This window comes from Podarcis liolepis (genome assembly GCF_965112155.1).
Source record: "Podarcis liolepis genome assembly, chromosome: 3".
NCBI lineage: Eukaryota > Metazoa > Chordata > Lepidosauria > Squamata > Lacertidae > Podarcis > Podarcis liolepis.
Window position 1 is genome coordinate 113493557 of NC_139557.1, and position 27089 is coordinate 113520645.

Below are 27089 nucleotides of genomic sequence, written 5' to 3' on the forward strand. Positions count from 1 at the left end.
TTATCAATAAGGGACAGCAGCGGGACATGGTGCTGGGATAAGGGACTTTCCCGCCAAATAAGGGACTGTTGACAGCTATGTTTTGGTGTGGTAATCACAGGTTGATTCCTGCACTTTTTGTGCCTGTATAAAAAGTTCCTAGTGGTCACATGGGAAAAAGGTTCTGATTTGACAGCACACAGTATAGAACATTCCTAAACATTCTAGTTACAGATAGGTAGCCGTGTTGGTCTGCCATAGTCAAAATAAAAAAATTCCTTCCAGTAGCACCTTAAAGACCAACTAAGTTAGTTCTTGGTATGAGCTTTTGTGTGCATGCGCACGAAAGCTCATACCAAGAACTAACTTAGTTGGTCTTTAAGGTGCTACTGGAAGGAATTTTTTTATCTAAACATTCTAGTTGCTGATGGGACACAGCTGTCGGGATGTTTGCAGTTTTGTTTCTGTGAGGAAAGAGAAAGTTGGCAGTTGTGATTCAGAATAAAGCCTCACCTGTACCCTAGGGACAGGAGTAGCTATGTGGGATTGGACTGGGAGTAAGATCAAGTTGTAAGAAGTTGGAACATTAGGGGAGAGGGAGCCTAGAAGCAGAAGGAAGAGTACAGCCACGAAACAAGGGCCACTGTGTTTATGTGTGTTTATATACAGGCAGTGACTGTTTTGTGGGGGGATTGCATTCTGGACCCCTGTGCACATTGCTGGGGCTAATTCTATACTAATAGACTAATATTGAAAAAAGCAGAAACTGGGGGGGATACTTGAGGAATTAATGTTTGCTATTCTCTGGTCCGGCTGGAAGGGATGTTACTAATAAAGATGGACAAATTTATCAATTCCAAATTTGTCACTTTTGATTTATTATTATATTTCTAATCTAACCAGTTATTAAAATTTGTTAACATTTTAGTGCGCATTTGTCTGAGCTACACAATTTTGTATGCATTTTTTCCTTCATATATGCATAACATTGTGAGCAGTTTCCCCTAATATAATGGGTGGTATTCGGTGCCAGTTCTACTCAGGGAGACCCTTTGAAGTTAATGGACTTGGCGAACATGAAGTTAGGTTCATTAATTTCTATGAGTCTACTTTGAGTAGGACTTAGTTGAATACAGCCCAATATAATTATGCAAGCTATTTTAACTAATATATGTGTTTTAATGCACACTTTCCCCTAATATGCATGTTTTCCTATACCTTTTTTCTTGTTGGAGAACTGCACAATTTGGAGAAGAGTGCATTGTTAATTGGGTCAGTTCATGATCAAATGTGAACTGAATCAAATATCTCCTCCATTGCTAGTTATCAGTGCAGCAAGAGATTGACTTTTTCTGTTGAACTGGCTCTATTTCTTCTAATAGACAAAACCAGAAGCCTGCTAATGGCATTCTTAAAATAATAATAATCATCATCATCTGGTAATGTAATTTGCCTTAAAGTGTCACCTTTTAATAGAACAATACGGCAGCGAATGCTATTGCCAGGACAACACTATCTGAACAAAACAGATGGATTCCACCTTTGTTGCCAGAAGTGTACAAGCAAATGTACAAGAGCTGGAGGAATTGAATCCTCAACTTCCATGGCAACGCGGCAGAAGTCGGACAAAGACGAGGCAGAATGCGCTTATGCAGAGGTTAGGCAATGAATCAGAAAAGAGGGGAATAATATCTTTGTGGATGATATTTGCAGCGGTGGTGTCAAAGACGGCGGAAATATACTTCATAATTACTTCTGAGCAGGGCGAGTTATTGCATATCCCACTTCTTTCCCCATTATTGGTTTTGGTATATAAATAGGCTTCTTGGACATAGCCAGCCCTGTCATTAGGCAGAGTGAGGAAGCTGCCTCTGGTGGCTGATGCTGGAGGGTGGGAAGCAGACGTGAGGTGTTGTGTATGCTGTGTGTGGCCCAACCCCAACCAAGCCTTCTGCAGAGAAGGGTGTTGGCCCATCGGCAGTGCTGAAGTAGAATCTTGGCTGTCAGTCCGATCAATTTATGTCCATGGAATGGGAGTGGGTGCTATCTTGTATTCTGCCTCATGCAACGAAATGTCTTGGGATGGCCCTCTTTTTGATGGGGCCCAGAAAACAGAAATAAGCAAGCAAAGACAGCAGAGTCTTTCACTGGGTTGCTGCTTCAGAGCCTAATCAACCCCACAGTATGGATGGAAGGTTATATGTGATGGAAGAAACATAGATGCTCTGCATCTAGCTTAGTATTGCTGACACTGTCTGGCAGCATCTCTTTGGGGTTTCAGGTTAGGCATTCCCAGTCCTACCAGGAGATGCTGGGATGGAACCAGGGACCTTTGACATGCGATGAAGGTGCTCTATGAATGAGCGGGCGCCCTTCCCCAAAGTTTGATGCAGTCGTTGTAAGTTGGGCAGTTGGGAATGGGTGCTTTTGTCAGTGGAGAACAGCCTCACTCTTCCAAACAGCCTTCTGCGTCCCAGAGGTATGTAGGAGCTGAGATGGACGGAGGGGTGGTGGAGACGGAGAACAGCAGCCCGCAGAGTTGAAACTGCTCTGACATACGTGGCTCTCATTCCCTTCGCCCTCAGCTCTTTGTACCGTGCAACATTATTTAACACAGTTGCAGCCTTCTGTCTGGCAAGTCAGTTAGTTTTGATGGATGAAAAATTGATTAAAAATCTGGCCAGCAAGTTCTGTCTGCCTTTCTCTTTGGTCAAGAGACTGGTTGTTAGTTCAGATTTCTCTTCTCCCTCCTTTACACCTCCCCAGCTGATTTCCTGCAGTCTTCGTCTTCTTTTGCTTTTGATTCAACAGTTCTGAGAGTTATATTTTTTAAGAATAAAGCGCCAGCTGCCCTTTCTTAAACCTGGAGAACCAAGGTGCAAGATAGCATTGCTAACTCTCCCGCGAACTTCGTTTTGTCTTTCAACACCTCCAGCGCTTCCCATTTATCTCCTGTGCTTTTTCGTTCCATTAGTTTATCACCTTGGATTTCACCCTTTGCTTCCCTTTGACTTCACTTCAGCCTCTCCATATATTTTCCCTCCCCCCTCTGCCTCAGCCTGGATTGTTAAATCTTCCCCCCTAGCTAGACATTTGACTCGAAGCCCATGCCAGCCTTTTCTATCACACATATTTATTTTGAACATCTATACCCCACGACAGGCCTGAAACCACTGGCTGAGAGAATGTTTTAAACTGTTTTTGGAATATGTATATATGATTGATGTGCTTGCTGTGCTGGGCTCCTTCAGGAGGAAAGGTGGGATATAAATACAGTGGTACCTCCGGTTACATATGCTTCAGGTTACAGACGCTTCAGGTTACAGACTCCGCTAACCCAGAAATATTACCTCGGGTTAAGAACTTCGCTTCAGGATGAGAACAGAAATCGTGTGGTGGCAGCAGGAGGCCCCATTAACTAAAGTGGTGCTTCAGGTTAAGAACAGTTTCAGGTTAAGAACAGACCTCCTGAACGAATTTAGTTCTTAACCCGTGGTACCACTGTATAATGAATAAAATACTGTATTTTTTGCTCTATAAGACTCACTTTTTCCCTCCTAAAAAGTAAGGGGAAATATGTGTGCATCTTATGGAGCAAATGCAGGCTGCGCAGCTATCCCAGAAGCCAGAACAGCAAGAGGGATTGCTGCTTTCACTGCGCAGCGATCCCTCTTGCTGTTCTGGCTTCTGAGATTCAGAATATTTTTTCCCTTGTTTTCCTCCTCCAAAAACTAGGTGCGTCTTGTGGTCTGGTGCGTCTTATAGAGCGACAAATACGGTAAACAATAATGTAGCAGTCACCCCACACAGGGAAGCTGGTGGCAAATTTCCGCAGTTTATACATTTCTAAAACGCTTAGGGTAGAATTCAACGTCTGCTGTGATGAGCGCACTGTGTGCACAAACATTTTAGCTTACCAGATGGAATGATCCCCTATCTCCTCTCTGCTGCATAGAATCATAGAATTGTAGAGTTGGAATGGACCCTTGAGGGTCATCAAGTCCAACCCCCTGCAATGTAGGAATCTCAGCTAAAGCATCCTTGACAGATGGCCACCCAATCTCTGCTTTAAAACCTTCAATGAAAGAGAGTCCACAACCTCCAGAAGGAATCCGTTCCACTGTCAAACAGCTCTTGTTGTCAAAAAGTTCTTCCTGATGTTTCATCAGAATCTGCTTTATTGTAACTTGGAACCATTGGTTTGAGTCTTACCCTGTGGAGCAGGAGAAAACAAGCTTGTTCCATCTTTCATGTGACAGCCCTTGAGATATTTGAAGATGGCCTCTCAGTCTCCTCTTTTCCACTCTAAACATACCCAGCTCCGTCAACCACTCCTCATAAGGCTTGGCTTCCAGCCCCTTGATCATCTTACTTGCTATCCCCTGCACAGGTTCCAGCTTGTCAATTGTAGTGCCCAGAATTGGACACAGTATTCCAGGTGTGGTTTGACCAAGTCAGAATAGAGTGGTTCTATTACTTCCCTTGGGACGCGGGTGGCGCTGTGGTCTAAACCACAGAGCCTAGGGCTTGCTGATCGGAAGGTCGGCGGTTCGAATCCCCACGACAGGGTGAACTCTCATTGCTCGGTCCCTGCTCCTGCCAACCTAGCAGTTCAAAAGCACGTCAAAGTGCAAGTAGATAAATAGGTACCGCTCCGACGGGAAGGTAAACTGCATTTCCGTGCACTGCTCTGGTTTGCCAGAAGCGGCTTAGTCATGCTTGCCACATGACCCAGAAGCTGTACGCCGGCTCCCTCGGCCAATAAAGCGAGATGAGCGCCGCAACCCCAGAGTCGTCTGCGACTGGACCTAACGGTCAGGGGTCACTTTACCTATTACTTCCCTTGATTGGGACACTGGACTTCTGTTGATGCAGCCTAGAATAGCATCAGCTTTTTTTGCTGGTGAATCCATTCTTGACTCATGTTAAGCTTGTGGTCTACTAAGACCCCTATATCCTTTTCACATGTAGTACTGGCAAGCCCATCCTATATTTGTGCATCTGGTTCTTCCTGCCTAAATGTAGAACCTGACATTCGTCCCTATTGAAATTCATTTTGTTAGCTTGTGCCCAGTTCGCAATGCTGTTCTTGGTGGGTCTTGAGACCACCTCAGCAGCTATATGGGATGAATGCTGGGGTATTTCTACTTAGTACCCTGTAGTTATGACCCTAGATTGGTTCTCTGGGCAGTCTACATGCTTGCCAGTGCAGTATGTTTTCTTCCCTTCCAGAGCCAACTTAAGAACAGAAAGAAGGTTCTTGTTTCTGGGTTTCTTTTTTCAAAAAAGATCTTTGTTACAATGCCAATGACAAGGCCAATCTATAATGCAAATAAATACAGTATTTCTTTGTTGGAAGTCTCCATGCTCCCATTGTGTTAACTGTGTGTGCAAGTTGCAGACAGATAAGGATCGATTAATCCTCACACAGCTTCATTGCGGTGGCAGTCAAATCATTAGAAAACCTCCTCTCTCTTTTACCAAGAACTCACAAGTTCATCATTTAACCGGAAAGCTCCACTTAGAAACTGATTGAATGGTTATTCCTGCAAGATGGCAGCTTGCCTGCACTGCTTGGGTGATGGCCAGACTATTCAGGCATCTCATGGTCCCAAATGTGGACTGACCCTTATTCCAGCAAGGCTGGGGATTTATAGCTGGGAAGGCCTGTGGACCAGGGTTGGTAGGCACTATCCTGTTTTATGGGGGATATTCCTCTTATTTCAAATGTGGGGAATATTTGGCTTACTACAGACATTGCTGAACTACAACTCCCAATATCCCTGGCCATTGGCCATGCTGGCTGTATATTAAGGGAAATTCACACTAAAATGTTGGCAAACCTTTATGATGATGATAATTTTGTGTGTGTGTGTGTGTGTGTGTGTAAATGTGGAGAACTGAATTTACAACTGGAAATATGCGGAACCGAGAGAAGCCAAACTTTATAAATTCATCTACTCCAAAGCTTGAGAGTTTCGGTACCTGCATCAGATCATCCTTCTGTCACACAGCCAGTTTCTCTATTGATTTGTGGCAGCGGGTGCAACCTTGGGTGACCTCTGTGCACAAATAATTGAGACGTGACAGGGCTGGATCACTTGCTCTGCTCTTCAGTGTCGCCTAATCATAAACAAGTAAATAAAATGAGAGTGGGGGGGGGGGGCTCTCATTCACTGGATGTTTTTAAGCAGAGGTTAGATGGCCAGCTGTCAGGGAGTCTTTAGCCGTGATTCCTGCATTTCAAGGATTTGTTCTTGTTGAAGTAAGAATAGCGAAATAGCAGCTGAGACGCTCAAATTATATATATGACTGACATAAGGTTATCAGATGTCCCCGCTTCCCAGGGACAGTCCCCAGATTTACAAATCAGGCCCCATACAAAATCCATTGAAGTTGAAAAGTGTCCCTGGATTCATTGAAAAAAAATCTGGTAATAAATAATAATAATAATAATAATAATAATAATAATAATAATAATAATAATAATAATAATAATTTATACCCTGCCCATCTGGCTGGGTTTCCCCAGCCACTCTGGTAACCTTAGACTGACACCCTTCTTTGGAAATTATACCAATGCCCAGACTTTAATATTCGAAAACTTTACTTGCAGAAACTTGTAGATGAATTAAAACATGATATTTACAGTCAGATGCTTCTCCAAGCATGGGCTTACAGTCGCTTCTTTCAGCTTCCAAACAACTGCATTTTCCTCTCTTTCCAGAGCTCAGCACTCAAGCCTTCTGTATCTCAGTTAGGCCTTGCATTGCAGCTCCTATAAGGGATTTCCACTTTCCCCTTCTCCTGCAGCTTTGCTGTCTTTCTTTCAAGCAAAGAATAAGCACTCCAACGCTCTATTCAACTTAGCAGTGTTCACAGTGGAGTCATCTTGCTTCACAAAAAATGGAGCCTCTCCTCCACCAGATACCTCCCAAGTGACCAATGTTATCCAGTGACATGAGAACTACTAGAGACCTCTCTAGAATTCAGTTGCCAACCAATCAAATTTAAACACGTTGTAATGCATACATGACCCGGAAGCTGTATGCTGGCTTCCTCGGCTAATAAAATGAGATGAGCGCCGCAACTCCAGAGTCGGTCATGACTGGACCTAATGGTCAGGGGTCCCTTTACCCTTTACCTAATGCATACAAGCATTTCCAATTTCAGTGACTTAAATCACTATACTTAACAGAGCTGGATGATCCTTGGGGTCTCTTCCAACTATGCAATCCTATGATTCTTTGAAAGCACATTTAATATTAATGGTGCTTTACAGAGCAGCAACCAAAACACTGATCTCTGCCCAAAGCAGCTGCAAATCTATTATACAATCTGTTATACAACACAGCGTACTTGTGGCCATACTAGTTACGGATCTCTCTCTCTGTCTCTTTATGTTTGCTCTAGTCAAATTAATACAGTTTCTTTCTCTGTGCCCTTTGTTTGCTGAGGTTTTTGGAAACCGGATCTCAGGCATCTAGTTTGTTTTGGCCAAGATAAAGGTTACGTTACCAGGGGCTGGTGGCGCAGGGAAGAAAAGGACGTCCTCTGGCATCAGAAGAGGGGCTGAGCTGCACTGCCAGTCTGCCCAGCAGGAAACAATATGCCATCTTGGCTGACCACTTTTGTTGTTGAGATTGCAGATCCCGCTTAGGAGAAGAAGTAGCCTTTCCCCACCATTGCCGTCCTACTGTGCCAAATGAGTGATTGCTTCAGGATACAACAGAACTATGTCTGTTGGGGAGATTCCTATGGAGTCCTGAAGTGCCTGTCCTCAAGATACTGATGTACTGCTCTCCCCCCCCCCCCCATCATGTTCTTGGCTGTTCTTGCACGTCACTGGGAAATTGCTGGGGGAGACGGCAGCCAGCCAGGCTTTCTCTGATAGAGGAAGGATGACAAATGGGAGACAACTTCCAAGACTGGGCAAATACATAGGCTTCTCCACTTGTGCCAATTCTAATTGAGGAGAGAGAGAGAGAGAGAGAGAGAGGGAGGGAGGGAGGGAGGGAGAAGGCATCTTTCCCCTTTATTTTTCATTCAGCAGTGCTGCAAGCAAAGTCAGCCCTCATCCCCACTAAACGACAAATCACAATTAGCTCTTCTTCTAAAGGAAAATGTGGCACAAACGATCCAATCGGGTCATTCGCAAAGAGTGAGACATAAGTAATTATTGTGATAGTCGTGTATTATTTTGCTGTATTTTATCACGTGCACCGCCTTCATGTTGTATGTGAGTGGGTGGTAGAGAAATACTTTTATAAATAAAACAAGCTAATGAAGTGAAGACTCCAGTGAGCTCATAGCATCATTCCATGGAGCAGTCTGCCTGCTACATCTAAGCATGCTTTATCACTCTGGAATATTGCGCTCAGCCCAGTGCAAAGGAGCGGCAGAATTGGGAGGAGGGCCCCTGTTTTTGTCTCTAGATGTCACAGGAGTGTGCCAGTCAGTAAACACAGAGTCATTAGCAAAAACACAACCTCCACAGACTTGGTTGAATGTCAGGCCTAATGAGCAGAGCACCTCATTCCCAGTGGTCGTCTTCCACGAAAATTGGCTGCTGAAACTGAAAGTCCCCACCTCCTCACCAGGGTTTTTCCCAAGCAACCAGAGACTGTGCCTGCATATCAGACAGCCTCTCCTCCACACTCTTCATGCCCCCCTTGTTCTGGGAGACAAGGGGGAAGGGGAGTGTGTCACAACAAGAGGGGGAGACACCCATGCCACTAGATATGACTCACTGTCCTGATATGGTCTCCTTCCTGTCTTTAGGCATATTCACAGGGATGTCTTGTGCTGCTGTTGTTGTTGTTTAGTTGTTTAGTCATGTCCGACTCTTCGTGACCCCATGGACCAGAGCACGCCAGGCACTCCTGTCTTCCACTGCCTCCTGCAGTTTGGTCAAACTCATGCTGTTAGCTTGGAGAACACTATCCAGCCATCTCGTCCTCTGTCGTCCCCTTCTTCTTGTGCCCTCCATTTTCCCCAACATCAGGGTCTTTTCCAGGGAGCCTTCTCTTCTCATGAGGTGGCCAAAGTATTGGATCCTCAGCTTCACGATCTGTCCTTCCAGTGAGTACTCAGGGCTGATTTCCTTAAGAATGGATAGGTTTGATCTTCTTGCAGTCCATGGGACTCTCAAGAGTCTCCGCCAGCACCATAATTCAAAAGCATCAATTCTTCGGCGATAGCCTTCTTTATGGTCCAGCTCTCACTTCCATACATCACTACTGGGAAAACCATAGCTTTAACTATACAGGCCTTTGTTGGCAAGGCGATGTCTCTGCTTTTTAAGATGCTGTCTAGGTTTGTCATAGCTTTCCTCCCAAGAAGCCCGCGTCTTTTAATTTCGTGACTGCTGTCACCATCTGTAGTGATCATGGAGCCCAAGAAAGTAAAATCTCTCACTGCCTCCATTTCTTTTCTTTTTATTTGCCAGGAGGTGATGGGCCTAGTCTTGTGCTGAGAGATGCATTAGTCCAGCTCTTCTGGGGGCAAGCTATTCTCCTTTACTTACTTATTTACTTACTCATTACATTCATATCCTTCCTTTCTTTCATTTCATGTTTGCAGCAGCTCATGCTCAGCCAAGAGAGAGAGAGAGAGAGAGAGAGAGAGAGAGAGAGAGACACTCTGGCCCAAGATCACCACAGGAGCTTCATAGTGATTTGGACCTGGGTTTCCCAAATCCCAGTCAAACACTGTAAACTTAGCCTTCCCTAATCTGGTGTCATCAAGACATTTGTTAGACTACACTTCCCATTGTCCCAGACCATTGGCCATGCTGTCTAGGGCTGATGGGAGTTGTAGTCAGAAAACCTGGAAGATCCCAGGTTGGGAAAGAATGCTGTAGCTTTACCACACTGGGTTTTACTCTCTCACATTCTGAAATTAAACCATTTAGGGTAGATGGGTGCAGTGACGGACCTTGGGGGTGGGTCTCAAAATTCAGTGGTGCCCTGTGCGATGCCAAAACTCGGTGCCCCTTGCCTCTCAGTTTCTGTTCTACATCACAGTTCTGGTGGCTCCTGCAGTGCCCCAAAGGCTCTGCACTCAGTGCGACGAACCAGTTGTGTGCCTTTGAATCTGCCTCTGATGGGTGGAGTTGTGAGCCTGCAGTTTTCAAAGTCTCCAGTTTAAAATTGTGCCTGAGCTGTCAGAAAACATGTGCCTATGAAACTTAGCATACTGAGGCAGACCGTTGATTCATCATGTCCAGTACTGTTTAATCCAGCTCTCGATTCAGTGGAGGGTATTCCCCTTTTGCTGCCAGTTGAGATCATTTCATCAGGAGAGGCCAGGGATTGAGCCAGATCTTCCTCATCCAAAGCAATATGTGCTACCACTTAACCATCCCTGATGGGAAGTTCTGCTTCTGCACATGAGTCTGGCAAACCGCTCTAAGCTGAAGCATTCCTTCCTCACCCACCCTAGAATGTTTAGTTCACATTGAGTTCATGAAACATCGTACCCTGACCTGTTCTTAATGCATGGTTGACCACATCTACGGAATGCGATAGTTATGCTCTTTTAAGTTTTGCAATATCAATCACTAGTAATAGTTTAATAAGGAGGTTTTCATACCCGTCCAACCATGTGTTCCCTTTCCCAACCTTTAATCTATTGATGATTAATGCCTATATGCAACCCTTGCATTGTATTTGTGCGAACCAATCAGCAACAAGCACATATGTGGAAATGCTGTAATATTCAATAAAAGGAACTCCCCGAGACGTGCTCGAGAGATACCTCCCATATAACACTTGTCATTCGTCTTTCGTTTATTTCAACCCAACACATCCCCTCTTCCAAAGTCTGAAGAAGCATTCCTCTCATACAAAATTTTGGATCTCCCCCTGCCCTGCTAAACACACACACACACTCAAAAGTCTGATTTTTTTTCAGGGTCAGCCTTAGGGAAACACATCTGATTTCCTAGAGTGCTATTATAACGGCGTTGTCGTTAAACATTTTCCTGTCAGGATTTCCCTCAGGGAGATTTTCTGCTTCCAATTTCCTCTTCACTTAAAAAAATTGGATTCAGGTCCCTTAGCGGTGACAGGAATTAGATGTGTTTATAATACAATGGAGAATTGCTTTACATTGTTATTGATTCGGCCTGTCTCTCCTGTCAGCTTTGGGGGCAGGGGGGGTGGAAATTCTGTATTCCTTTGCCTCTTCCCTCAGTTATGTCTTCTGTAAGAGCATAACGGTAGCCATTTTGGGCCGCACCAAGAAGCCATGTAAATCCATCAGTTTTCAGCTGAGCAGAGAAATTGTTTTCAAAGTGTGTCCCAGACTCTTGACATCCTCAAGAGTAGCTGTCAAGGGCCACCATGTCCTAGGATGGCCCTCTGGTGGTATTGTAAGCTGTGGGGATCAGGCCCACCCACTTCAACCTCTGATTTTGTGTATTCACCTAGCGGCAAATGTCTATAAGCCGCCTGCCAAGTTAAATGCTCCAGAGGAAATTGTGGGAGAAATCCCAATGCCTATCGTAGGACTTTGTTTTTTTAACAGAACTTTCATGCACAAAAACCTGCTTTCTCAAAGCATTGTTTTTGCAGCAGGCTAATATATATGCTAGGGACACGGGTGGCGCTGTGGGTTAAACCACAGAGCCTAGGACTTGTTGATCAGAAGGTCGGCGGTTCGAATCCCAGCGATGGGGTGAGCTCCCGTTGCTCAGTCCCTGCTCCTGCCAGCCTAGCAGTTCGAAAGCACAAAGTGCAAGTAGATAAATAGGTACCACTCTGGCGGGAAGGTAAACGGCGTTTTCGTGCGCTGCTCTGGTTCGCCAGAAGCGGCTTAGTCATGCTGGCCACATGACCCGGAAGCTGTACGCCGGCTCCCTCGGCCAATAAAGCGAGATGAGCGCCGCAACCCCAGAGTCGGTCACAACTGGACCTAATGGTCAGGGGTCCCTTTACCTTTAATATATATGCTGGTAATGGGGAACAACATATTTGTTGTTGCTATTGATAAACAGTCAGGAGTGAGAAAACGTTGCCAATCAATTGCAAATCATCCAGAGGTTTATTAGGAAATCTCTGTCCTAGGAATAAATGCCCTAGAGTCCTCTGCTGTTGTGTGGCAGACACACACATGTTGCTTAGCAGGCAAGTCAGTCTGGAAATTGTCCCCTGAAGGCAGAAAGTTTGCCTTTAGGAAATATTGCTAAAAATAGTAGTTCTAATAAGCACTATTATTAGCTTAGCCTAGAGGATACAAAGGCATAAAAGCAAGTTGCTAAGACCTTAAGGTCTACATCTGAAAGAAAATCTTGCAGACTTTTCAAAGAAAGAGATGGGGCTATTTGGGGAGAGGGGGGCATCTCCAGCCACCACCAGAATCAGGATATCCAAGCACAGGGGTGGACCAAAGATTGTACCAAAGAAAGTAGCGGGGATTGACTAGCAAAGGCTGCCATTTAACAGTGATAACAATTCTTATCTCTCAGGATCAGCTCGCTCATTCACAGCAAACAAACCATAGTTTACAGACCCTCCAAGTGTCCCTATTTTGGGGGGACAGTCCTGGATTTACAGAAGCCATCCTGGTTTCTGATTTGATCCCGGAATGTCCCGCTTTTCCTTAGGACGTCCCAATTTTCACTGGAGAAATGTTCGTGGGTATGGAGTTATGCAACCCCTTAGCCAAGGAGATAAGTAACTATACCACCTTTAGAAGACATCTAAATAATATAATAATTTATTATTTATACCCCGCCCATCTGGCTGGGTTTCCCCAGCCACTCTGGGCAGCTTCCAACTGAATATTAAAAACAATGCAGCATCAGACATTAAAAACTTCCCTAAACAGGGCTGCCTTCAGTTGTCTTTTAAAAGTAAAATAGTTGTTTATTGCCTTGACATCTGCTGGGAGGGCGTTCCACAGGGCAGGTGCCACTACCGAGAAGGCCCTCTGCCTGGTTCCCTGTAGCCTCACTTCTCGCAGGGAGGGAACCACCAGAAGGCCCTCAACACTGGACCTCAGTGTCTGGGCTGGATGATGGGGGTGGAGATGTTCCTTTGGGTATAGAGGACCGAGGCCATTTAGGACTTTCAAGGTCAGCACCAACACTTTGAATTGTGCTCGGAAACGTATTGGGAGCCAATGAAGATCTTTCAGGATAATGTTTTTAATTTTTTTTATGCATGTTGGAAGCCACCCAGAGTGACTGGGGCAACCCAGTCAAATGAGTGGGTTATAAATTTTAAAAATATTACTACTACAGTCGTACCTTGGATCCTGAACACCTTGCTACTCGAACGTTTTGGCTCCCGAATGCCGCAAACCATGAGTGTTCCTGTTTGTGAACGTTCTTTGGAAGCTGAACTTCCAACGCGGCTTTCGATTGAGTGCAGGAAGCTTCTGCAGCCAATCGGAAACGGCACCTTGGTTGTCAAATGTTTTCAGAAGTCGGAACAACCAAGGCACGACTGTGCTACTACTAATATGGAGGAACAGGACATTCCTGTTCTTGTTGGATAAATGTTCAGGGGTATGAGTTTATTAAATCATGTGCAAACCAGCCTGAAATAATTGTGCATAGGGCTGCAGTCTTAATTAAGCTTTGACTTAGAAACTGAGCATTTGTTGCCCATTCTTGTTCCTTTTCTTTCTCCTAGCAGCAACCCACCTCTGGTGGAAGGAGGAAGTTGATTTGCCTCAAACTAAAGTGCTTTCGTCTGAAATGCATGCTGGGGCCTGAAATTCTTTGGCTATTTTAAAATGTGATGTTGGGGCTTTGCAGGTAGAATGACTCACACAAGGAATGTATTATTTGTTCTGGCTTTTTTGTGGCATGAAAAGAAATATGTATATAAAAAATACATATTACATTGTGCTGGAATGAGATGAATGTTCCGCTGCTAGGGGGGATTAGCAAATAAGGAGGAAAGAAAGAAAAAAACAGTGTAGGAAAAGAAAAGGGGGGAGTCTTAGCGCAGGAGTGGGCAGCCTTCACAGATCTTCATCTTTTTTACTAGCACCCCAAGAGGTACTGAACAGAGGCAGAAGAAATGGTGTGAAAGAACAAAATGCCTCTGAGCACATTCTGAGGCTAGGAATTTGTTTTCAGTACCAGAATTGAACTGAGCTCCCACAGTTCTTTCCCACAATGTTTCACACTCCTGTTTAGTGTTCTTCATTTCAGCAACCTAATTTAAGGGGGGAAGAGTCGGTTTGCTGTTGCGATTGTTAGGAGCCAGAAACCTTTGTTGATCTACTGCAAATCACCCACCGATCTAACTTCTGCCCATCCATGCCTCAGAGATTCCTCTGCCAAAGCCATTGTATATTATTTGACTTCTTCCCTGTTAACACGGATGTATGTTCCTTTGCAAAAATGTGTATATTGGGGGGGGGGCATACAAATGTGTATGTAAGGAAAAATTCGCACTAAATTGCTGATGAATTTTCATGAGGATTTTTAAAAAAGTATTCCCTCCCTCCTGCTCCCCCGCCCCCCCCCCAAAAAAACACCTCATGTGGAAATGTGGAGAACTGAATTCAGGACTGGGGAAAAAGAGAAACTGAGGGAAATTGAAAGAGACAGATTCTCCCACTCCTTGTTGGGCTACCACTTGTGGTCTGAAACAGTAAACGAAGCATAGCCTTACCATCTCAGTGAGAACTAAGTTGAATAGGCCATTTTAAAACACATTCTAATGCAAACACTCCACTTAATGTTCAACAAGCGCTGGTCCTTGTGTGCCCTGGTATTTGCACACTGGCATGGCTGTTTCAAAGGTCGCAAAGCGCTGGGATGAAAATGCTAGCCTTGTAGGAGCCACTGCATGGACACAAATATGCTTTCCAATGTTATGTCCACCATGTTGGGCTCCTGAACCATTTTTGATGGCCTCTTCATGACGGCCGTCACATTTAACTTGGTCTTAAACCTCATTCTTCAGAAGTTGGAATGTCTCTGAATATTCCGTCACAATACAAACACAACACGTAAGCTAATAGTTAGTAGAGAATATATAATAGAATAATGATATCATTCAAACTGTAGGAATAAGCCGATCAAAGTTCATATGTACAATATAACAGAGTGGTAGCGAGGACCGTCAAGCCGTGTGTTCATAACAGATGTCTTAAGGACAGTCTCACAACAGTCTTTCAAAGGAAGACGTCTCAAAAGTTTCAAAAGTAAAGTCTCTCAATAGTCTTTCAAAAGTTTCGATGGAAGACGTCTCAAAAGCCTCAAAAGGACAGTGTCTCTGGAATGATACTGATGTTTTGTAATAGTCTTCATCAGCTGGAAATAAGATATAAGGCATACAACTGATGAATGATAACTGTAAAAAATCACATTTAACTTGGTCTTAAACCTCATCAGAAGTTGGAATGTCTCTGAATATTCCGTGGCAATAAGACAGTTCAGTCAATAGCTGTGTGCAAAAGTTCAGTTAACTTGAAAGTGGCAAACGACTGTTAGCCCTCAACCTCTCTAGCATGGTTTGCAAATCAAATGTAAAATGGTCAAAGGATGTGGGGTGCCCCCATTAAACCATCCTACATTTGAACCCCTTTAGTATTGCTCTCTTGCCTTTTTGTTAGCATTGCAATGTCTTCCCTCCTTATGAGGACTGTGTATGCTACTTCCTGTATTAGGTCTCTGTGATCTCAAAAATAAAACCCTGGGCTCTGATCTTGCAAAGCCAGTTGCACTTCCATCCTGTTGAAACCAGAATTTCAAGGGCCCAGGACCATAATACCTTAAAACGGCTCAAGGACCGCCTCTCCCCATATAAACCATCCTGGACTCTGCATTCATCATCTGAGGACCTTCTTTGTGTGCCTACTCCACCTGAGGTCCAGAGGGTGGCAACACGAGGACGGGCCTTTTCTGTGCTGGCTCCCCATTTGTGGAATTCTCTCTCCAGGGAGGTTTGCCTGGTGCCTTCATTATATATTTTTAGGTGCCAGTCAAAAATGTTCCTCTTCAACCAGGCCTTGGGCTGATTAATATTCCACAGCCTTTTAATATGTCCCTGTGGGAAGGGAGGGTATTGTCGTTCCGCTGCTTTGTTTTAATTATTTACCTGTGTTTTTGTCTTGCATTTTATTCTGTGAACCGCCCTGAGATCTTATGCTGAAGGACAGTATATAAATTTAATAAATAAAATAGAATAGCCTTGCCCTCACCAGTTCTGGAAGGCTCCTATAGAAGAGTCCTGTACGCACAGAGACTTTGCACCTGCCCATTAGGGGAAATAGGAAGCCCCGAACATATATATTTTTAGATGTCCTTTTTACGTAGAGACACCATTGACCCTTTGCTGAAGAGGCTCGCCGATCTTTCAGACAAGTCTAAACTTAATTCTTTCCTCTTAGGCAAAGATCACAAGACAACCTGGCTGGTAGCCAGATTCTGCGCCCAGATTTGTAGGCACTGATCATCCTCTAGAATAAAGTAGTTTACTAGGGAAATGCTGAAGTCGCCATTTGGGGCGCCTCAGGGTAATTTTTTTATGGTAGCCCAAATCTCAGTTGTACGGGTGTTTGTATGTATCACAATTTTAACTCATGAGCTACTGCTGCAATCTGCTCCGATTGTATATTTTTATGAACACTGTTTTTATTGTGTTATGTTATGTGAGCTGGTCCTTGACCATAATAAAGAAATTACAATTACAGTAGGACATGTTAATTGCAATGAGTTTGATTTCAGTGGGACTTAAAACATGATTTAGCTATCTCTAGATTCGGACAGGAGATTTTTGCTCCCTTTGCTTGTTATCATCTCAATATGACCGAGAATCTTACAGGAACTTACAGAGACAGTTGGTTGCCCTGGGACAGCCTAGCATCCCAAGGGCGCAATTACAAGGTGGTTGAATTAAACATGTACTCAGAGTATGTACATGCCCAATGGGCTTTGCAGCGAGGAGCTAGAGGTGGTTGGGGAAACTGTTCATCTTGATGAGCGTGGTGCACATTCCGCTATTAAATAGTTTTTGGTTTTCTACAAAGGGTCCCATTAGGATGCCAACAAGGGCAGATGGGAATGTCTGCTCTCCAAGCGTCAATGACCAGGCCTCCTCACCTTCTCAGCAGCCTGAAGCGGTGGTTAATGGCCTCAAGGTAACACGCCTTGCTGTGTTTGGCATGTAGGTGCCAAATCTCCCATCTGTATGTTCTGTGACCATCCGTGATCCATTGCACCAAAGCATCAGCGTTTCTCAGAGGGAAGATACGATACGCCACAAATGCTGCTTCCATCTCCCCACATGTCCTTCTGCCCGTCTCACTCATCATCTACCACTTGTCTCTACTTGGGCTGTCAGCTGGTGAGACTTCTCCTTTAGCAGGGGTGAGAAACCTGTGTGGCCCTCCAGATGTTGTGATCAGGGATGATAGGAGTTGTGGTCTTGCAACATCTGTAGGGCCACCTTTGACCAGCAGAACGGAAATAGCTACATTTTCAGAAGTCCTGTGAGACCTGCCTAACTCTCCATCAGAGCACTCTGTGGACTTCTTCCTGGCCCTATTCACACAATCGTGTTTTAGTTGTGGATGGTGTGGTCCTCCTAGCTAAGAACATACAAAACTTATCTGCTGGATTGGACCAAAGGTCCATCCAGTCCAAACTTGGGTCTCCAGCTGTTTTCAGACTACATCCCATCATCCCTTACCACTGGTCTTGCTAGCTAGGGATGATGGGCGTTGTAGTCCCAAAACATCTGGAGACCCAAGTTTGGGAAACACTGATCTAGTCTGACATTCCATTTCCAGTAGTAACTGTGAGCATTCAGATCCCTCTGAGACACTCAAAAGCAGGGCATTAAATAACAAGAATTCCTGAGCTGTCTGCCCCCATCATCTGATAATAATATGAGTGTTTCTGAACATGGAAGTCCTGTTAAGCTGTTGTGGTGAATAGTCACAGATAGGCCCATGCACCATGGATTTCTTGAACTTTTTATTTTTAAAAGCCATTGAACTTGAAACCATCACCATATCTTGTGGCAGTGAAATCCATAAGTTAATTATGTGTTCTGTGTGATTTAGTACTTCCTTTTGCCTGCCTTGAATCTTATACGAGTCTTTGGGTGACCTCAAGATCTGCTGTCATGAGACGAGAGGGGGGGAAATGTTTTGATACTGTTCACAATTTCATTGACTTACAACTTGTTCTTTGCCCTTTCTGGTGGAAAAAGTGCCCAAATTCCACGACAATTTAGATTTTCTCTTTGTGCTGCGACAAGTAGTTGCATCTCAATAGGTGCCCCATTTTGGAAAGGTTGTTGTCCACCATGAGGAGTGGTGGGACATCTGACCCGCTCTCAGTTTGGAATGTCCTCCTCCATAAAATGCAATTGGCTACTATTATGCGTTTACTATTATGCGTTAAACCACAGAGACTAAGACATGCCAATCAGGAGGTCAGCGGTTCGAATCCCCGTGACGGGGTGAGCTCCCGTTGCTCGGTCCCTGCTCCTGCCTACCTAGCAGTTCGAAAGCACTTCAAAGTGCAAGTAGATAAATAGGTACTGCTCCAGAAGGAAGATAAACAGTGTTTCCATGCACTGCTCTGGTTCGCCAGAAGCGGCTTAGTCATGTTGGCCACATGACCCGGAAGCTGTATGCCGGCTCCCTCAGCCAATAAAGCGAGATGAGCGCCGCAACCCCAGAGTCGGCCACGACTGGACCTAATGGTCAGGGGTCCCTTTACCTTTACCTATGCATTATGGGGTGGGGTTTTGCAGGAAGTTGTCCCTTTGGAGGCAGCTTTACAGCTTCATCATTTGCATCCTCTGAAAAAGACAAGGGACATTTCCAGATAGCAAAGACTTTCTCCAGTATTCTCCATGCAACTCAGAAAAAATAGGTTAATATTTTATGATCTGATAAAATATTTACGAGTTTAATAATGGGGAAAAAAGAGAAAATCTAAAGCATGCATTACGCACACAGGCACCATGTCATGGGTTCCTAAACTTTTTGTTTCCATTTCCCAAAATCCCCCACACTCATTCTGCCCTGCCATGTGCCTTTGGCAGATTCAAGTTACACAGAGAGGCTGCCTGCACCCACGAAGCAGTACTTAGCGCCTGGCCGGGATGCGAGTGGCGCTGTGGTCTAAACCACAGAGCCTAGGGCTTGCCGATCAGAAGGTTGGCGATTCGAATCCCTGTGACGGGGTGAGCTCCCGTTGCTCCTGCTCCTGCCAACCTAGCAATTCGAAAGCAGGTCAAAGTGCAAGTAGATAAATAGGTACCACTCTGGCAGGAAGGTAAATGGCGTTTCCGTGCGCTGCTCTGGTTCGCCAGAAGCGGCTTAGTCATGCTGGCTACATGACCCAGAAGCTGTACACCGGCTCCCTCGGCCAATAAAGCGAGATGAGCGCCGCAACCCCAGAGTCGTCCGCGACTGGACCTGACGGTCAGGGTCCCTTTACCTTACCTAAGTCAGGGAAATATCTGGAAAAGGTGTGAACTTGAGATCTCTTCCCTTCTCCCTTGCCAGAGAAGAGGGTAGCACTCCTTTGTGTAGTTAGATAGGGTTCCTTAAAGCGACAGAAGGACTTGGGAGTTCAGAATGGCTCAGTCAGTAGAGTGCAAGACTCTTAATCTCAGGTTCAAGCCCCACGTTGGGCAAAAGATTCCTGCATTGCACAGGGTTGGGCTAGGTGACCCTAGATGACTAGAAGGAGGATCATTGTGGACTGCCTGCCTGCCCACTCCAACTCATAACAAATCACCTTATTGGTCAAGTTGAACTCAATATTGCATGCACTGGCTGGCAGCAGCTCTCTAGGTTTTCAGTCTTTGCCAGCCCTCCCTGGAGATGGCGGGGATTGAACCCAATAATTTCTGGTTGGAAAGCAGATGCTCTACCTCTGATGTGCAGCCCTTCCACACAGAAGGCAGGCAAGGTTGTTTGCCTGTGCCAAGCATACTGCACACTTTCACTTAATCTCACCCAACTCACTTTCACCTATCCTGCAGCTCCGAGAAGGATTGGTCTTCAATCCTGCCCGCAGACTATCTCGCTAGAGTGGTGCATGCTCTAGTTATCTCTCACTTGGACTACTGCAATGCGCTCTACATGGGGCTACCTTTGAAGGTGACCCAGAAACTACAAGTAATCCAGAATGCGGCAGCTAGACTGGTGACTGAGGGCGGCCGCCGAGACCACATAACACTGGTCCTGAAAGACCTACATTGGCCCCCAGTACATTTCCGAGCACAATTCAAAGTGTTGGTGTTGACCTTGAAAGCCCTAAATGGCCTTGGTCCAGTATATCTGAAGGAGCGTCTCCACCTCCATCGTCCTACCCGGACACTGAGGTCCAGCGCCAAGGGCCTTCTAGTGGTTCCCTCACTGCGAGAAACAAAGCTACAGGGAACCAGGCAGAGGGCCTTCTCGGTAGTGGCCCCCGCCCTGTGGAACGCCCTCCCACCAGATGTCAAAGAGAACAACAACATCCAGACTTTTAGAAGACATCTGAAGGCAGCCCTCTTTAGGGAAGCTTTTAATGTTTGATGCATTACTGTATTTTAATATTTTGTTGGAAGCCACCCAGAGTGTCTGGGGAGGCCCGGCCAGATGGGCAGGGTACAGATAATAAATTATTATTATTATTAAATTATTATTCAGCTCATGCACTTGCAAGGATAACGCCATTGCTTGGAAGTGTATGGGTCTGGAAGAGCAGGGTTCGAATCCCCACTCCGCCATGGAGCTCACTGGGTGTGACCTTGGGCCAGTCTGACCTACCTCATAGGGTTGTTGTGGGGATTAAATGGGGAAGTGGAGTACCAGGTACTCCACCTGGACATCCATAGAGGAAGTGGAGTACCAGGTACCCCACCTGGACATCCATAGAGGAGGGGGAAAGGTTGTTTTCTGCTGCTCCAGAGAAGCGGACACGGAGCAATGGATCCAAACTACAAGAAAGAAGATTCCACCTAAACATTAGGAAGAACTTCCTGACAGTAAGAGCTGTTCGACAGTGGAATTTGCTGCCAAGGAGTGTGGTGGAGTCTCCTTCTTTGGAGGTCTTTAAGCAGAGGCTTGACAACCATATGTCAGGAGTGCTCTGATGGTGTTTCCTGCTTGGCAGGGGGTTGGACTCGATGGCCCTTGTGGTCTCTTCCAACTCTATGATTCTATGATTCTATGATTCCTCAGAGAAAAAAGGTGGGTTATTGTGGCGTTTGCCTCCTAGGTGGGTCATAAGGAAAGGGTTAAACGAGTGTGATGTGATTGGCCAGAAAGAAACTGATAGGAGGAGTTAGAGTCGGTGTTGTGTGGAAGTCAGTTGAGAGTTGGGAGTTGGAGAAGGAAGAGGGAGGAATAAGTCTGTGGGTTGGTGAAGTTGTGTTGTGAGAGAGGGAGAGGAACTGTTAGGTGTAGTCAGATAGATAGTTGGAATAATCAGTTTGAAGTTGTTAGGAACATATAGTTAGTAAAGAAACTAAGAATAAGAAACTGACAAGAAAAATTAACTGAAACCTTAAATTTGTTCATGGTTATAAAAATAAACTTGATTATTTCTTAATGTAAACAACTGTCTGGACTCCATGTGTACCCAAGAGAAACAGGTTGGTGGCAGCGAAGAGGCAATCACAGTGGTGTCACAGGGATCAATAGACCGTCAAACGTCCAGGGACCCTGTATGATCGCCACAAAAGTGGTGGCAGTGGTGGGATTCGAACCCACGCCCTCGAAGAGGGTCACACAGGGTCCCTCAGTCCAGGCAGTTGATAATTTACTAGGAGGCAAACGCCACAGTTATAATTTGCAACAAACAAATAAATAATGAACAAGCACACCCATGGAGAAGCCTTGCGGAAATTATCTTTCCTTCTAAAAGGAAGGAAGAGAGCACTATCTGAGATTTTGCATGGTTGAGGCACTCATGCAGAGCACCTGGTTCACCCAACGTGTAGTTGCAGACAGAGACTCTCTCCAGCTCCCCAGAGAATCTGGGGCTCGGATTCTTGCATCCTGGGTCAATGGTTATATGCTCAATTTCTTTTCTGAACTGGCCCCATTAGACATTCATTATAAGGGCTCCCTGCGTAGCTTTAACCTGCAAGGTCACATTAACGTTCTTGATTGCAGAGGAAAAGCAAGCTTTGTTTTCATGCGGAAAATTTACATTTGCGTTCTCCACCCCCATTAACGCACCCAATTCTTGATTATGGATAAAGGCTATGAGCTTAGTGGGTGGGTGTCCAAGGGAGAAGAGTTGCAGCCCGAGAAATTTACAGTGGAAATTTTAATGTCCCTCATTTTGTATTCTCTCTTCGAAGCTCGAAATCATATTCAGAGAAATGTTATGAATTTTTTAAAATGCTGACAATATGCCTTGGAAGTATTTTAACATGCAAATGAAACCAATTATCCTTTGATTCTCCTGTACGGTGGAATTTATTGACTTTATGTGAATGTGAGCCTTGCAGTGCTGAGGTCAGCTAAGAATGTTGTAAATTCACCTTGCATGGAAGGCAGTCTGGAGCAGAAGGAATGTAGCAGGAGTAAGAACTGTCTGGTACTTTCGTCTCCATTTAGACATTTGTGACAGAAGCGTCACAGTTCAGCGTGACCCCGAGTACTTTTTGATATATCCGTCTGTCAACCAGGATATGTAGCTGGTCCATAATTTAAGACCACAGCTTAAGAATGTAGAAAACCAAAATGCTTCAAAATACCAATATTATAGGGCAGTGATGCACCCAAAAATATTTGTTGTCTGCTACTTTTATCTCAGAAGGGACGCGGGTGGCGCTGTGGGTTAAACCACAGAGCCTAGGACTTGCTGATTGGAAGGTCGGCGGTTCAAATCCCCGCAATGGAGTGAGCTCCTGTTGCTCGGTCCCTGCTCCTGCCAACCTAGCAGTTCAAAAGCACGTCCAAGTGCAAGTAGATAAATAGGTACCACTCCGGCGGGAAGGTAAACGGCGTTTCCGTGCGCTGCTCTGGTTCGCCAGAATCGGCTTAGTCATGCTGGCCACGTGACCCAGAAGCTGTACGCCGGCTCCCTCTGCCAATAAAGTGAGATGAGTGCCGCAACCCCAGGGTTGGTCACGATTGGACCTAATGGCCAGGGGTCCCTTTACCTTTACCTTACTTTTATCTCACTGCCAGATAGCTGCATTAAAAGCCTGATTTACAGTGGTACCTCGGGTTAAGAACTTAATTCGTTCCGGAGGTCCATACTTAACCTGAAACTGTTCTTAACCTGAAGCACCTCTTTAGCTAATGGGGCCTCCTGGTGCCGCCGTGCCGCCGGAGCAGGATTTCTCTTCTCATCCTGAAGCAAAGTTCTTAACCCGAGGTACTATTTCTGGGTTAGCGGAGTCTGTAACCTGAAGCGTATGTAACCCGAGGTACCACTGTACATGAGTTGACCTCATTTAGGGAAATCTGATCAGGCTTAGTGCCGAGGAGAAAGGAACCTACCTCGTAGCAAACATCACAACTTATTCGGTGTTGGCGGTTAGGCATTGGCAGGGGTCAATTGGTATGCAAATATAGGGGGGAAGGAAACGCCATCACCCTCCCCAAAAAGAAAAGGGTACTCCAGTAGAGGACTCCGTGGGGCGTTGCCTTGTCCGAAACCTAGGGAGGTAAGGGCCTCTGGCACGCCCCAGAGCGGTGACACCCGTTGGGATCCTAGTTGGCATACTTCAACAGGACTCCCACGGCTTGTGGACAACCCTTCCCGGTCCCCATGCCGGGTAGTTGATAGGAGCCAATGCCTAAAGCCAATACCTTTCAATTCTGTAATCAATAAAGTTGTGGCCTTTTATGCCCATTAACCTTAAATACTGTGTCCAGTGTCTTCATTTCACATGGGGGAGGGGACTTGCCACGCAAAGGTCCCTCCCAGGTGCGCCGAGTTGGGCCCAACATTCGGGGCGGGGGCTGTTGCAGGTGCATGATGTCACATGTGTGATGCCACTCCCCCAGTCCTCATGGGCATCCCTTTGAGGATCGTCTTTCTGGGAAGGTGATCTGGCAATCATGGCGGGGAGCACAGAGGGTGAAAATCACCCTCCACACCTCCCACCCAGATGGCGAGCGCTCACCCAGGGGCGATGAGGGATGGTGGCCCCCTCAGTATTGGGTGGGGGGGCTCAGTCCCCTGCCTGGAAATATTGAGGGGTCTGAAAGCCCCTTCCGTCCCCTATAGCTGGCGCCCCTGCTCCCTCCCACTTTCGATAATCTCCCCCATTGCAGAGCTCCTTGGATCAAAATATTTTGGGACTCACTTTGAGTTGTGGAATGCTGGTGGGAAAGGAACACATAATAGGAGGCTTGTCGTCCACAGGCTAATGTATTTTTTGGCAGAAAATATTGGTGTCTCTGCATCGTGCATGGAAGTTGTACGGCGATACAGTGGTGCCTCGCAAGACGAAAAGAATCCGTTCTGTGATTCTCTTCGTCTAGCGGTTTTTTCGTCTTGCGAAGCAAGCCCATTGACGGATTAGCGGATTAGCGCTATTAGCGGCTTTTAGCGGCTTATCTGCTGATCGGATCAGCTGATAAGCGGCTTAGCAGCTTAGAAAAAAGGGGGGGAGGAAAAAAAACCAGCAGGAACTCGCAAGACATTGTCGTCTTGCGAAGCAAGCCCATAGGAAATTCGTTTTGCGAAGCACCTCCAAAACGGAAAACTCTTTCGTCTAGCGAGTTTTCCGTCTTGCGAGGCATTCGTCTTGCGGGGCACCACTGTAGTTAATTGCTTGGAAGTGCCGTTTCTCGGACGTCTGACCATGGAAGCAATTTTAGGATCTAAGTACAATCATTGCCATGCACGCAGGTACTGGGAAGTTGGTAGAAACCGATGTAATTTTCTCATAGCAGCAGCTGCTGCCCTTCAATCTGCAAACTCAGTTTTTATTCCGTGTGTCCCTTCATAGAGGTCATTATTTCCCCTGGAAATAAAGGCAATTGAAAATGTCAGCTCTCACTTCCTTGCCGCATCAACATTATCTGCTGGGTAAATATTTTCTGTTGCTCATTGAGCAGAAAACGGATTGTTGGGAGATGCACTTAGATAATGAGCGCTTTTTGAAAAGACACTCAGCTAAGCATGGATACCCTAGCAACAAAATGTGAGGTTTGCCGCTTGCTATTTTTATGGATGAGTGCGAGAAAGGCAGCCTTTTATTTCTGCAAAAAAATGGAAAAGAACATGAAATAGCACAGAATCTCAGCGAATATACCTGTTGCACAGAAAAGGAGGATGCTTGGAAACCTTGTTCCTCAATGTTCTGTCAATAAGGGCAAAACCCCATGGATGATATTACTAGTGGCAGTAAATGTACCTTTGTCTTTAATGTCCATATTGCCACATGGGCAGACATCAATGTACAAGTACAGGTAGCAATGTACCTGTCTATAGTGATCCATGCGACGGTCACCTCCAGGCTTGACTACTGTAATTCGCTCTACGCGGGGCTGCCCTTGAAGCTGTCCCAGAAACTCCAGCGGGTGCAGAATGCTGCAGCGAGGCTCCTCACGGGGTCTCTGCCATGGGAGCATATTCACCCAGTGATTTTCAAGTTGCACTGGCTCCCGGTGGAGTACAGGATCAGGTTTAAGGTGCTGCTTTTGACCTTTAAAGCCCTTCACGGCCTAGGACCCTCGTACCTACGGGACCGCCTCTCCCTGTATGCCCCACGGAGAGCCTCAAGGTCCATAAATAGCAACACTCTAGAGGTCCTGGGCCCTAAGGAAATTAGATTAGCCTCAACCAGAGCCAGGGCCTTTTCAAGACTGGCTCCCGCCTGGTGGAACGCTCTGTCTCATGAGACCAGGGCCCTGCAGGATCTGATTTCTTACCGCAGGGCCTGTAAGACAGAGTTGTTCCGCCTGGCCTTTGGCTTGGAGCCAATTTGATTCCCTCCCCCTCTTACTTTTTCCTTTCTCCTTCTGTGATGAGGCTGCATTTTAATATTTTAATGTTTCAATATTTTAATGTTGCATTTTAATCTTGTTTTTAAGTTGTATCCATTCAACTTGTTTTTATTATTGCTTGTTAGCCGCCCTGAGCCCGGCCTGGGCTGGGGAGGGCGGGGTATAAATAAAATTATTATTATTATTATTATTATTATTATTATTATTATTATTATTATTATTACTCCTCTCTACCACCACCTACACAAACATGGGTGGTCACCAGTGGAGAACATGGATCACATCATTTCCCAGAGCTGCTGTTGTGCCACATTTACTTGAATGCAATGCGCACCTTCTTTGGCCAAATCACATCATGAAAATTAGGGTGTGCATTAGATTTGATGGCATATTTACATTCGCCAGCAAGTACTTTTTTTGGTTTCAAGGTTTTGAAAATCGAGGTGCGCATTAGATTCGCGTATGGTACATTTAGTAATAGGTCTGGGTAAGACGTTTTGCAGATAGTCTGTGCAGATCTACATTCCTCCCCGTTATTTTTTTAAATTGTAGGTGTGACTGAGAAGGATAAGCAGTCACAGGTTGGCTTTCCTTCGGTGTGCTAGCTTGTTATTCGGATGTTTTAACACCTCACAGCCCATGTGGTAAATAGACTTTCTATGCCTGGTGAACATCAAAAATGAGTTGATCAGATCTAGGAAGCTTTTATTGGTTCTGTTACATGTCAGAACACCAATGTCAACATGATAATAATAATGCCTATTAGACACAATACAAGAGAAAGGATGAGGGCGGGGAGCAGGCTAATTCTGGTAAATGCAAGTCAAATGGTTATATGGGAAGAATGGTCACTGAATCTAAGAACCACTTGTCCGTAGCCAGGCTGATGCAGAAGTCACCTGAAAAATTAGCCTTCATGCTAAAATAATAATCTGTGGCAGCTTCTTCTTTCTTGGTATTGTCATTAAAATAATTATTTAATGAATGTGTATGCTGCTGTGGTGAAAAACAAAACAAAACTTGAAAGCTCGCTAAACATTTTCCAAACACATTTCATTTAGCTAAGCCTAACCAGACATGTCATTTTATTACGCATTTTATCCGTGTTTTGATAATTCCATTAGGTCTGCTGGTTTTCAAAATCTTATCCATTCTATTTGTATTTTCTTATGGCACTTACGTAATCTGCTTGGAGGGGATCGTTTGATTAAGTG

General features: G+C 45.3%; 1 protein-coding gene across 6 annotated transcripts in view; it reads left to right on the plus strand.

Moving 5' to 3' along the window:
* CCDC85A (coiled-coil domain containing 85A) overlaps window positions 1-27089 on the plus strand; it is a 149355-nt gene that overhangs the window by 116362 nt on the left and 5904 nt on the right. For 2 of the 6 annotated variants that reach the window (XR_014523564.1, XM_083494590.1), the window contains exon 4: window positions 16975-17085. The exons of 3 other annotated variants lie outside the window; for them this stretch is intronic. Coding sequence is in view for 2 of the 3 variants with exons in the window: in XM_083494590.1 (XP_083350716.1) it covers window positions 16975-17085 (111 nt within the window). In the remaining variant the exon portion in view is untranslated. Of the gene's footprint in view, window positions 1-16974; window positions 17086-27089 lie in introns of those variants that run through there. One more of the 6 variants, XM_083494594.1, reaches the window with a different exon arrangement.